The 13,685-nt window shown below is 34.6% G+C and overlaps 2 protein-coding genes across 2 annotated transcripts in view; one reads left to right on the forward strand and one right to left on the reverse strand.

The window, feature by feature from the left end:
- Positions 1-13,685, forward strand: part of LOC133181902 (large ribosomal subunit protein uL22-like) — a 110,971-nt gene that overhangs the window by 50,559 nt on the left and 46,727 nt on the right. The window lies entirely within an intron of this gene.
- On the reverse strand, positions 775-8,329 carry LOC133181897 (geranylgeranyl transferase type-1 subunit beta-like). The gene is made up of 9 exons (XM_061316548.1): positions 8,217-8,329; positions 7,692-7,816; positions 7,544-7,605; positions 5,434-5,585; positions 3,257-3,389; positions 3,071-3,116; positions 2,001-2,185; positions 1,606-1,714; positions 775-1,436 (listed from the first exon to the last, which is right to left on the reverse strand). The coding sequence occupies exons 1-9, from the start codon at positions 8,318-8,320 to the stop codon at positions 1,297-1,299; spliced, it is 1,056 nt and encodes a 351-aa protein (XP_061172532.1). The 5' UTR covers positions 8,321-8,329; the 3' UTR covers positions 775-1,296.

Here is a 13,685-nt window from a genome sequence, read left to right on the forward strand (position 1 = left end):
TGAGATTTTCCTAAAACGCTTTGCCATTAACATTTCTAAGATTCTTCTCGCGTAAGCTGAGATTTGAGAAAAATCTTAGACTTATTCTCACTGTTTTCAAATAATGCACGAATTAGTTGAATGAATGATTGAATTTACCTTTTTGTCCATAATCTCAAAAATACAAATCCCCACATCCTTCATCCTTTATTTGTTGTTTCGAAATATGAAGATAACGAACAGTAATCAAGCCATTTAAACAGTACAAATTTGGAGCAGAGCAAATACGGACCTCTAAAACATCAGAGGTGGGATCAGGGGCCATAGAGGAGTAAGCATCCTCTGTCGACCGGTCAAACCCGCCGTATGCTTCTTGTCATGTTCGGGCAAGTTGAGTGTTTCTATTGCAGAGCCTTTGGCAACGGTATAGAAAACAAAAAAAGGTTTTGACAGGGCCATTTTTGGCCAATATAACTGTGCCATAAATCAAATTAGTTAAATCCTTCCAAACCAAGGGGCTCGTAGGGCTGGCACTTGTACTCGGTTTCCATGATGCTACGCAGAGGAGTCATTGAACCCCCCCCCCCAACTTCACCCCTCTTTGATGGGATACCAGTCCATCCCAGCATAAGCCAGTACCCACTTTCACTTGATTGGACTGACACAATGCAGATTTGCCAATGAATCAAATGCTCACCGAGAGATCTGAACCAGATACCTTTCTAAAGCTGGCCAAACACACATGGCCACTCATGCTTCAAGTGATATTGAAAATACAGTATGAAAATGATGAAACAAAGGCAACATGTAGTTTTATATAGGGGATCCTGCAATTGGAGCATCACAATGGAATCGTAATGTCATAATGCAGAAGAAATAAAACTGTCATTTTGTTTGTAGAGTTCAATGATCAGCTTTATCTATTACACTAACAAAACATATTTAGGAGACTTCAGAAGTATTACACAGGACAATAACTTCTTACAAGACAATTCATTTGTAAAAATACATACACTATAAAATCAACCTGCATCAGTAAACATTTGGTGAAGAGGGAAACTACATATGCATAAAGTACTGTCATGAAATTCACATTCAATGAGTTTAAACTGTCATTTCAATTATCTCAAAAATAAATACTTTTGTATTCACATTTTTAATTAAATGCCACTTTAACAGTTCATAATTTGGCAAAAAGGTGTACATATACTACAAAATAATATAAAAATATAAAGAATGAATGTACAAATCATGTAAATTTTAATGATCACAGAAAAATGTATACTGTAAGATAATTATATCTATATTTGAGTATCATCAATTTTTCCAGTTAGAGTGTAAGTTGTTAAGGTGTTTACTTGCTCTTTGACTGATATTTAATGCAGCATGCATGGGAAGCACTCCCTCCTCCCCCAGAAGTGACAAACCCCCCAATCCAAGGTATGCATGTAAGGCATCTGTATGGAAAATATTAACATCAGTTTTAAACCAAGTACAGTTTCATCAATAATTTTTCAAAAAATGGAACAATTGCTTTTCACAATCAATTGTTGCATAAATTTGATTGTTTCTTAAATAATAATAGATACATGTCTATAACTTCATTAGACATAGTCCAATCCTCACCTGGTGTGTGGTCCGGCCATTTAGAAAACCCTCCAGTTATTGCATCTTGTGTTTCCATTAAGAATCCTCTATTACATTCTACATTACTTAGCTGGTAAGTATCTATCAGCTAAATCCACAGAAAATAAATTACATATGGTGTAGCAGTATATTCATTCATTTCTTTCATAAATTTTTGAACCAGTCCATTTCATTATTATTTCAAACTAAATTGACAATGAGAAATATTTCATATAAAAGTTTATATTAGATGGAGATTTTAAGACAATATTTAAATTCACACATGTAGCTCAGGACAGGTAAATCAGACTTGATGGATTAATCAGGAATTTACGCCAGTGGGTCAAAAAATTAAAATTCACTCATTTTATTTATATTCAGCAGATCCTTTTTACCTTAAGTGTGGCTCCCACCCAGAAGGAGTAACACGTGTCGGTAGGTTTGTTTGGTCGTCCCTGGAATCCCGATTGCTGTCGACTTATGCACCACCGCTGTAATCTTTTATATTGTTTAGGTGTAAAACTAGTCTCTAATTTGTTCATGAGTACTAATGCTGCTATTGCACAAAATGTTGAACCACCTGTCAAAAACAACAAAATATTATGCCACCAGTAATAAAATTAGCATCACTAAATTACTTGTAAAATATAAACAGTGTCAGTACACCACCCGTAAATAATTAATGGTAAGTGATGGAAAAAAAAACACTGAAGCACAAAGGACAATGTCTGTGGAATTTCCAGATTTGAGACCAGTAAGAATTCATCTAAATAGCCAATCTGGACAGAATCCTCTACTTCTGTTTCATGTACTACATACATGTACTATCTTAATAAGTACTATAAATCATTGATGGAAAACCTGTTTATGACTACAATTATTGCAGAGTTGTTTAATTCACATACCATGAACTGAATAAGTTCATAATGATTAGGCCAATATAAATAAATAGTGCGTTTCCTATTCCAACCTGAGAAAAAATAGGGTAGGTATGTAGGGGAAACATTTTACTTTATTTTAATATTTTATTGGCAACCACGCTACCATTTTCCCCCGTGGAAATCGCTGTCAAAACATTTCTGATTAATGTGTATAGAATATGCATTTTCTGAAACACGGAAGTGATCGAGATTAGGATTTCTGATAGTGAAACTGGAATAGTTTACTCCTGGAAAAATATCTGCGGATAAATTGTTTAGGGTCGGCTCATATATTTTAGGGTCGGTCGGGGAACCGTAAACACACAATTTATTTATGTGGGCCTTAACATTAACATTGTTATTATATGTTTATATGTCTTGCATGTAAAAAAAAAAAGTACTACAACATACATTAGCACAGGCTTACACTCAGTGACTCTCCAACTTTCTTGTAAAAAGATTAATTCAATAATACTGCATATCTCTGAATTTGCAGTAAGGTTGAATAAATGGAAAATAAACATATGTTTCTTGGCAATACTAACCATGAGCCTCTAGACCAGGGCCTTGTCCAATCCCACCTTCATAGGACTGAAATATAAACAGATTGTACTGTTATACTAGCAGGGCATCAGAACTATCAATTACATTATACTGCTGTCTCTATTGAAATCAAAATGCCAGTATGGTTAAAACACTTTGTGTTGTTGAATAAGAACATATGCCCTTGCCTGACTTTTTTGAATGAAGTGAACTGCTTTTTCCACATCCATTCCTGACCAATCATTTAACATGTAACAAATACATGCAGCACAATAAACAAAGCGCATGTCATTTTCACTTCCTTCTGGTACACAACAAAAGCTGAAAATCAAAAGACAGATTACACAATCACTGACATACTGAACATTCTTGAGAAATTATCATTTTTTCTATTGAAGATTGTTTAACAGCTCAGTTTAGTACATAAATCATTGTTTGTAGTATTAATCATAAAAAACTAGAAATATGTCCATAGGACATGAATGCCCCGCCGAGGGTATATTAGTGATGCAACATTTTAACACAAATTGAGAAAAGTGAGGTCAAGGTCAAAGGAAAGGTCTAGGTGAAAAAATATTGATGCAGTTGAATAGCTTACATCAGTATGTATCAGCATATGAAGTTTGACACTAATTTAAGAAAAGTGAGGTCAAGGTCAAAGGAAAGGTCAAGGTCAAAAAATGTTGATGCAGTTGAAAAGGTTACATCAGTATGTATCAGCATATGAAGTTTGACACTGATTTAAGAAAAGTGAGGTCAAGGTCAAAGGAAAGGTCAAGGTCAAAAAATGTTGATGCAGTTGAATAGCTCTCATCAGTATGTATCAGCATATGAAGTTTGATAACACTATCTTGAATGGTATCTTTAAAACTGAGCTAAAACTTATTTCAGAAAAGTGAGGTCAAGGTCAAAGGAAAGGTCAAGGTAAAAAATATTGATGCAGTTGAATAGCTCTCATCATTATGTATCAGCATATGAAGTTTGTTAAAAATATCTTGAATGCTTTCATTAAAACTGAGCTAAACACTAATTTAAGAAAAGTGAGGTCAAGGTCAAAAGAAAGGTCAAGGTCAAAAAACGTTGATGCAGTTGAATAGCTTACATCAGTATGTATCAACAAATGAAGTTTGATTACATTATCTTGAATGGTATCTTTAAAACTGAGCTAAACACTAATTTAAGAAAAGTGAGGTCAAGGTCAAAAGAAAGGTCAAGGTCAAAAAATGTTGATGCAGTTGAATAGCTTACATCAGTATGCATCAACATATGAAGTTTGATTACACTACCTTGAATGGTATCTTTAAAACTGAGCTAAACACTAATTTAAGAAAAGTGAGGTCAAGGTCAAAGGAAAGGTCAAGGTCAAAAAATGTTGAAGCAGTTGCATAGCTCTCATCAATATCTATCAGCATATGAAGTTTGATAAAAATATCTTGAATGGTATCTTTGAAACTGAGCTTTGAACAGAGCTAAACGCAAAGTGTGACGGAAGGACAGACGGAAGGACAGAAGGACGGAAGGACGGAAGGACGGAAGACGGACATGACAAACACTATATGCCCCGGCCATATTCATGGCGGGGCATAATAAAAACATTGATTTCACTTACAATTGTTTATAATCAAGAAATATTTCAGAAATACCATGAATTTCCATTCCATTACTCCACAAAATGCATTCTCAATCACACGGTTACTTTTCTGTTATATAAAGTTTTACCTTCTATCAACTTGCTAGAGTTGACAGAGAGTTTGCAGCACTACTGACTTGTTATAAAGTTTTACCTTCTATACCCTGCTGGAGTTGACTGAGAGCTTGCAGCACTGCTAACTTGTTATAAAGTTTTACCTTCCATCAACTTGCTAGAGTTGACAGAGAATTTCAACACTACTGACTTGTTATGAAGTTTTACCTTCTATCCCCTGCTGGAGTTGACAGAGAGCTTGCAGCACTGCTACCTTGTTATAAAGTTTTACCTCCCATCAACTTGCTAGAGTTGACTGAGAGCTTGCAGCACTGCTGACTTGTTATAAAGTTTTACCTCCCATCCCCCAGCTGGAGTTGACTGAGAGCTTGCAGCACTGATGACTAGTTATAAAGTTTTACCTTCCATCCCCCTGCTGGAGTTGACTGAGAGTTTGCAGCACTGCTGACTTCTTATAAAGTTTTACCCTCTGTCCCCCTGCTGGAGTTGACAGAGAACTTGCAGCACTAATGACTTGTTATAAAGTTTTACCTTCCATCCCCCTGCTGGAGTTGACAGAGAGCTTGCAGCACTACTGACTTGTTATGAAGTTTTACCTTCTATCCCCTGCTGGAGTTGACTGAGAGCTTGCACCACTGCTGACTTGTTATAAAGTTTTACCTTCCATCCCCCTGCTGGAGTTGACTGAGAGCTTGCAGCACTGCTGACTTGTTAACTCGATCCAGATCATCCCCCAGGATAAGAAGTGAAGCTATAGCAGTATAAGTCATGGCTATGTGTCCACTGTCCAACCGTAACTTGTCTTCTGTTTTCTGAAAAAAAAGGAGAAGAAAGATATGGAATCAGATTCCAAAACAATAAAGTATTTTAACTTGCTTTGCTAAACAAAATGTCTTGCAAATGGGAATTTTAGCAAATCTACAAAAGATCATTCTGTTGTTTGTGTCTAAATGAACATCTACTGCGAGGTGAATGTTGATACTGATAGCGACTTTTCAAGTATTTTATACCTCCTTTATTTTTTAACACATTACTTGCATATATGGAAAACACATTTGAACTCTTAGTCACCTCTCATATTACATGTGCAAAATTTTGCAAATCTGCAATAAAATTATTATTCAACCAAAAATAATAATAATAAACTAGAGCAAAGTAGGTCTTCTGACTGACAATGGACATTGAAAGTAATGTATTTAGAGTTTTTAACCTACATGTATTAATAAGAATAAAATTTTGGAAATCTATGAAAATTAGGCAAAATAAAAATAAAAAATCATTTTTTTGACAACTTCCAGTTTTGATCTGGACTTTTTTGGCCATTAGGTCATCACTTCCGGTTGATGTTGAAAGTTACAAAGGCAAGGAAAAAACTGAAAACTTCATTACAAATGATTTTATACTATTTCTGAAAATTTAGAGAAAAATCTTAATTTTTTAGACTACTTCCGGTTTACACCGGAAGTACTTCCAATGGATTGTTTTTGTTGTCAATGATCCATATGAATATTAGTTCCAGATGCCTTTATTCAAAACTGTTCAAGTTTTTAAAAAATCACTAAATTAAATACTTCCAGTGTCGACTGGAAGTGACGGACACAAAAACAAAAGGCATTCAGTGGTGTAGCTTGGGGTGGATCAATGTGGAAGCATAAGGTTTGGGGGCCGGCATAAGGCCCGGATAGTAACTGGTGGGACTCAGGTGCGAAGCCCCTGGAAGCTGGTGCACTTTAGATAATTGACAATGGACAATTATGAAGCCACTAATGCACATTATCCTCCAATTTTAAATAGACTTATAACATTATAAGCCATTAAATGTTACTTGTTTTTCAGTATTTTTTCTAAAAACTTTTGGTAGTTTTTATTCAAAAGATATTGATATTGTCAGAAATGCGTTTTCAGCCAGGAAAAAATCTTACGAATGACAGCAGCAGCTCTCTCAGATGTCCTTCTCATTAGCCTTGTTAAAGGCTTACATGCATTTTTCATATTCAGTGTTATACAATTTACTCTAAATATGTATTATCCTTTTTTAAAATGCTTTGGAAGTTTTAGTTCATATATGTTTTCATGGACTTGAGTCTTATAAATTATATATATCAGTAATATTCATAAATTAATATAATTAAAACCTTAAATATTGCACGATTTTCCTACAATTTAGTATTTTCTTTGAAGAAATTTTTATTCGAAACATTTTAACTTTTTGTGAATTCATTTTTCCCCACAGAACAATGTGGAAGCACGTGCTTCTGTGCTTCAATGGAAGCTATGCCACTGGCATTATGCATAATTAAAGAAGATGTTCTATTTCATGATTCTATCTTGAGTCATTTATAAGAAAAAGCGTGGACAAAATGGCGATTTGAAAAATGAAAATCTGACAAAAAATGTGATTAGAAGTGATTTTTCAACAAATGAAAAAAAAAGTCTGGAGCTATGAAAATGATGCATCATTCCAGAAAAAATCTTTGGAATCTGTCGAGTGTGGACTAGTTTCCAAGAAAGTGTCTGTTCTATGAAATCGGAATAATAATTAAAAAAATAGGACACAGAAGGAAAACAGTAAGGTTTCCGAAGAAAGTCTGAAGACCTTAATTATGTTATCCAACAGAGGATGTCAGGATGAAAAAATACTGACCTGATTAATATTTGATAAATGTCTAATAATGAGAGAGAAACAGCACATTCCCCAGTATGTCACAAGTTCCTGTTTAATGTTACTAGATATTGTGCAATAAAGAATGAGTGACTTGAATGTCTTTACCTGAGAATCTTTGACTGCATTTGTTGATGATCCACGAAATCCACACTGACAAATGTTAGATCCTGTAATTTTCATTAATTTTCATTAATTGAGGGATCTACTGAAGATGTCAGAAAATATGAATACAAAGTTAAGAAAAAATAGCTACCATCTTCATTTGGAAGAATTTGCAAGGAATAAATCCACTGAATTATTCGGTCTTTGTCTTTTTCTACTTTATCCAAAGCATTGAGGAGATCAAGACCAGATAAGGCAAAAAATGCTATTGTCATCCTGAAAAAGAAATCAACGATCATTGAAAAACCGCAAAACATATATGAGTTGATTATTATACGCCTGCATTGTTTTAATCCTACAGGGGGAAATATCAATATAAAATTTTCTCATACAGATCATGCTGATTCATAAGAGTCTGTGAGAAAGGCCACGTTCCCTACAAAATCTCCGAGAAAATAGAAATGTGTAATCTACACAGTACTAAGATTTTTTTTTAAAATTTAAAGAAGTCGATCAATCGACACAGTGTTCTTATTCTTATTCTCAATATTTAATTGGTGTGAACAACTGCCGAACTGGTGAATAGCTCAGTCATATCTCTATCGTCACGTAATAAGCACAGCACACATATGATATTGTTTACCTACATTTGAAGTATCATTACAACAACGATTACCTATTTGTGTCGAGCGAACTATATCTACCGGGAAGGACTTGTAAACATCGCTCAAAGAATTTAATATGCTTCAGTTTGAGAAAATCGTCTTTCTCACCCGCCATCTTTTTGTTGTTTTCAATTTTGAAGAGTTCCACATAAAGTAAATTATAAAACCTAAATGCCCGGTCTGATTATCCCCGTAAAATATTTAGAAGTATTTGAAGCGAGTGACGCAAAAACGGCCCATAGCAACGGTTTCAAAAGTGGGGGGGGGGGGGGTCTTCCAAAACTTTAGGGAGATACTCTGAGTCGTTGTGTAAAGAATACGTGTTGTAGCCCCACCCCCTTTTTTTTTAGCTCACCTGAGCCGAAGGCTCAGGTGAACTTTTCTGATCACATTTTGTCCGGCGTCCGTCTGTCTGTAAACTTTTCACATTTTCGACTTCTCTCCAAAAACCACTGGACCAATTTCAACCAAACTTGCCACAGAGTATCCTTGGGTAAAGGGGATTCAAGTTTGTTCAAATGAAGGGACACGCCCTCTTCCAAGGGGAGATAATTACAAATTAGTGAGAAATTAATGGCATCTTTTAAAAATTTTCTTCAAACTATTATAGTAAGATACAGTTCTACATAATGGTAGAAAAATATTACTTCTGTCTGATCTCAAACTATAAGAGTGATGCACTGGTTGGAAAGGCTGTAATAATTCGCAGAGATAATACGGGGCAATATGCCATGAACAATTTTGTAAAATAATATAAGTTTATGATTTACCGGTATTCTTCTGTGATATAATGACTCCCAACCCACTTCGTCGTATAGAAAAGATCTTGAAGAATTAATCTTTAGACCAGTAATAATTCTTGCAGCTTCTACTTGGACCTTTTCCAACAATTCTATATTTTCCTGGGAGCAGTTATCCCATACCGGTTCTAATGAAAGCAAGATATATCTTTATCAAAGAGTTTCTATCAAGTGTGTGCTTTAATAATCTCAAAATATTAAATCTGTTACAAGATTTTCCGTAAAAAGCAGAGACATGATTATTCCGACTAATATCAGACTGAAGATGAAGTCCTAGATGTACATATGACTACTGGATTGTTCAATAATGCCTCAATTTTCTCCAAAGTGAATGTCTGGAAAAGTCATTGCTCTCTTCTAAAATTAACATTGATTGGGTTTTTTTTTTTTCAGAATTAAAGTCTACAGCCTAAGAGATTGCCCATTTCTTTATCTTTTCAAGACCGCTCGTAAGAGATAATGTAGGAGTAAAAATATCGGCGTCTACTATAGCAAACAATGATGTATCATCCGCAAATAAACGGATACAATTATGTATGCCTTTGGTTATTTCATTTATATATAATAAGAATAAAAATGGGCCTAGCACAGACCCCTGAGGTACTCACACATCAACAGTTTTAAAGGTCAATGAAAAACATGTCCTCTTTGTTGCCTGTTAGCTAGGTAATCTTTAAAGCAGCCAAATATATTATTTTGAAAGCCTAATTTTTCAAGTTTAAAGATAAGTCCTTTATGCCAAATCCTGTCGAAGGCCTTTGAAATACCACAGAATATAAATCTTAGGTCCCGGCCTTTGACATAATTTTATCTTAATTTACATTTAATTATATTTATATTTCATTATGTAATTAAATATATACTTGAAAAAAAGTTTTTCATGACGTTACAGAGAGAACTATATAGTAAGAGAAATGGGCCTATAATTATTGGTATTTTGGGGGCTTCCTTTGTTTTCAAAGATTGGTGAAACATGTGCTTGTTTCCATATATAAGGTAGACATTTCTGAGTGACATGTTGAAGAGTTTTGTTAGTGGTTTATAAATAGAGAATCGTGTTTCTTTTAGAATTCTGGGAGAAAATCCGTCTGGCCCTGGTGGTTTTGAGGTATCTAAGATTCTTCAGTTGATCAAGAACATCTTGTTCAGCAATTTCAAAATTGTCAAAGCAATTAATTGGTGGACTGGGTCCATGTTCAGGAAGGTCTAGCTCGGCATTAATGTGTGAAATGTTTACAAAATAAGTATTAAATTCTTCTGCCTTATCAATTGGATGAATAAGTATTCTACCATCACCAGATTTCAGAGGAGGAGGGGAGGTATTTTGTTTTTTAAATCTTGAGACGGATTTAGCAATACGCCATTTACCTGGAGGAAATAGTCTTAACTATGAGTTGAGAGGCCAGTTTTATTTTATAATCATTTCGAGCTTTTAGTACTAAATTGACTACTTCGTTACGAATTTATCAAAATTTTGCCAGTGGCGAGGATTATCTGTTTGTTTTATTTTATGGTCCATTCTATTTCTTTTCCTCATCTTCGTACGAATTGCATTTATAATGAAAGGATTGTCAGAGGGTCGAACAGACCTTGGAAGGGTCGGAGGGTCGACCTTGGAGGGATATACTTGTCAACTAAGTTAATTAATTTTGAATTAAAATTATTATTCACTTCATTAATATTCTCACAATTGAACACATCCTCATTCCACTTCACTTTTTTAAGTCACCGTTCAAGCTTTGGTAATCGGCTAAATTATAAATTATAAATTAGAGTTTCTTATGGTACGTTTATGCCTTTTGTTTGTACGCCTTAGATAATATACATTGTATTTATTAAAACTGGGGAATGAGAGCTGCATAAGGTGCATTAACCTTTACAATTTAAATTCTATTTACATCGTTTGTGAGGGCTAAATCTATATACAGGTTCCTGTATTTGAAGTGAAATTGGTTGGTTCAGTTACCACATCACTGATATGCAGTCTTTGTAAAAGCTACATAAAGGTATTATTACCAGAGGCTAAATATTTACATTAAAATCTCCGGCCAAAAATATTGACATTTCATCCATAGCTCATGCACGGATCTAGAGGGGTCGGGGCCCCCCCCCCCCCTGGAATTTGCAGAGTTATTTAAAGTATAAACTGAACCAAATCAAAAATGACTTTAGACACCCCCCACTGGAAAACGTGGACACCACCATCACAAAATAGGTTTTTTACAGCCTTCTAAAAACTTTTGTTTCCGAGAACAAAAAATCTCAGCCCACAATTCTTCAATATTAGGATCAATAATGTGATTTCTCAAAATGTAAGTTAGCTTAGTAGCCAGTACATATAAAGTTACATCCCCTCCACATCTTTCTATCTCTTCTAATTTGAGCGTGAAAACCATTTATTAAGATTTCATTAAGTACTAGGGTAATATTTTCATTCATATGTGTCTCAGTTGAATTTCAATTGTTTGTGAGCATAGCATATAATGCGCAGTAACTAGGGTTTGGTAGTAGTGTGTAAGGGAACGATCATTTGATTCTGAAAGGGGGGGGGGGGGGGGCTTGCAAAAAGTTTCGAGTCAGATTATTTATTTTCATGCCAGTCAAGGACAGATCATTTATTTTCAAAATGATCAAGGATAGATTATTTATTTTCTTCTCGTCTGAAAAATGTCTGACAAGCGGGGAGAGAATGGTTTACTTTAAAAGTGCTAAATCAGAAACTGTCACTTCTAGAGTGGTCATATCATAATTAACCTCCTTGCCGATCATCTCCGGTCATGAATCCGACAGATGGGGGCAGTCCTTTGGAGAACTGACGCCCACTTGTTGCAGCATACAAAAAGCATTATGTGAGGAACTATATTTTGTGGGGATGGTTTTTAAGAAGAAAATGGTCAATTTAATTTTTCTCTTTCGAAGTATATACAGTGCTGTTAAGTTTGGATTCCCATTTTTCCACGCAGGCTGCAAACAGAGTTATTTTGTGCAGTCAAATATTTTTTGCTGGTCCTGAAATATTTATTAAATTAACGTTTATGAATTCTGAAGTATGAAAAAAGTGTTTATTCCCGCACAATAAGATGTATGGAATTCCATACACGACAGCCAATTGGTTACTGCCAACTGTTCACAGCCAACTTCTCGCTGCTTACTGCCAACTGCCACACATATTTGAATATTTGCATTTGCCGATGTCTTTCCTTGTATGACAATACTAATTAAATTGACTTTCAATTTTCAATGACATGCAGTTGGTCACATAATCAGACTTTCTTTTATCATTTTTTAGAGTTTCATTGGGATATGACATGAAGTCGGTACGTGATCAAATCTACTATAGACGCCCTTCGTCACAATGAGGCTAAAGAGACGTTAATAAAAATATGACGATATAGGGCAGCGATAAATTCAAACACAGAGTATATTTTTGGTGCAATTAAACATGTAAAATGTAAATATAAGGAACGTTTTTAAGTTTTGTGTTAGTTATTGGTGTGTAAATCACACAGACTTGTCACGTAGGCATATTTCATGAAGCGCGCTGTGATCAAATCTACTATAACGCCCTTATAGAATTTGATCACGTGACCGACTTCATGTCATATCCGAATAAAACTCTAAAAATGATATCTTATTTCTTAAATGAATTTTCATATTTATATTTATGTATTATGATATCTTATTTCTTAAATGGATTTTCATATTTATACTTATGTAAATTTAAAACATAAACATAACTAAGAGATATGTCTTTAATTTGGTAATGCTTTTAAATATGTTTTTCACTATAGAAATCAACGGAAAACGAAAATTTATTTTCACCCCTCCTCCCCGCGGAACAACAATTCCTTTTTACAGGTATAATGAATTGTTATTAGTCCCCTACCGGTGAAACCGGAGGGGACTATAGGTTTCCTCTGAGTCTGTCCGTCCGTCTGTCTAGCTGTCTGTCAGTCTGTCCCACTTGGTTTTCCGCACTTTTTTTCTAAACTCTTACAGATATTGAGCTGATTTTTGGTATGTAAATGTATCTTGATGAGTTACAGATCAAGTTTGCATTTCTTTCCGCTTCAATGATTTTTGACGGAATTACGACATTTTCAATTTTTCAGGGTTTTCCGCAATTTTTTTCTAGACACTTGCAGATATTGAGCTGATTTTTGGTATGTGACTTTACGTTGATGAGTTATAGATCAAATATGCATTTCGTTCCACTTCATTGATTTTTGACGGAATTATGGCATTTTCAATTTTTAACGGGAACCAGATTACACTTGTCGGTTGGGGACTAGTATTGCTAATGCAATACTCTCAGAATGGTTGTTTCTCAAAGTTTTGCTGTTTCACGGGAAGGGGGATGTTTAAAGACTAAAAACAGGACAAAATTCATTTTATTACCAATTTCAAATAAGATGACAAATAAAAAAATGTTCTTTATCAATCTGATATGTTCAAATTAACATACCTGGGTAAGTTAAACAAACCGAGAGATTTAAGAGTCTTTTATCCAGTGTCATGGGTATTTTGAAAACTGGTGATGTTTTCAACCTGATTTCAATTAATAAAATTTTCTACCTCCTTATGAAAGGAGTGTTAAATAAGAGCAATTAACTTTTTAACACTTGTTTTAAACTATCAATCCATTACTAATGAACTTTTCTTTGCATTCAAACAAGTTTT

This window comes from Saccostrea echinata, unplaced genomic scaffold (genome assembly GCF_033153115.1).
Source record: "Saccostrea echinata isolate AGI-Se365-2 ecotype Australia unplaced genomic scaffold, CSIRO_AGI_Sech_v1 ptg000009l, whole genome shotgun sequence".
In the NCBI taxonomy this organism is placed as follows: Eukaryota; Metazoa; Mollusca; class Bivalvia; order Ostreida; family Ostreidae; genus Saccostrea; species Saccostrea echinata.

Coding starts and splice junctions, on each gene's coding strand:
- LOC133181897 (XM_061316548.1), bottom strand. CDS start 8,320: ATGGCGGGTGAGAAAGACGATTTTCTCAAACTGAAGCATATTAAATTC. Junction 7,817..8,216: donor AGTTCGCTCGACACAAATAG/GTAATCGTTGTT, acceptor TTTCTTTTTCAG/GATGACAATAGCATTTTTTG. Junction 7,606..7,691: donor AATTCTTCCAAATGAAGATG/GTAGCTATTTTT, acceptor TGAAAATTACAG/GATCTAACATTTGTCAGTGT.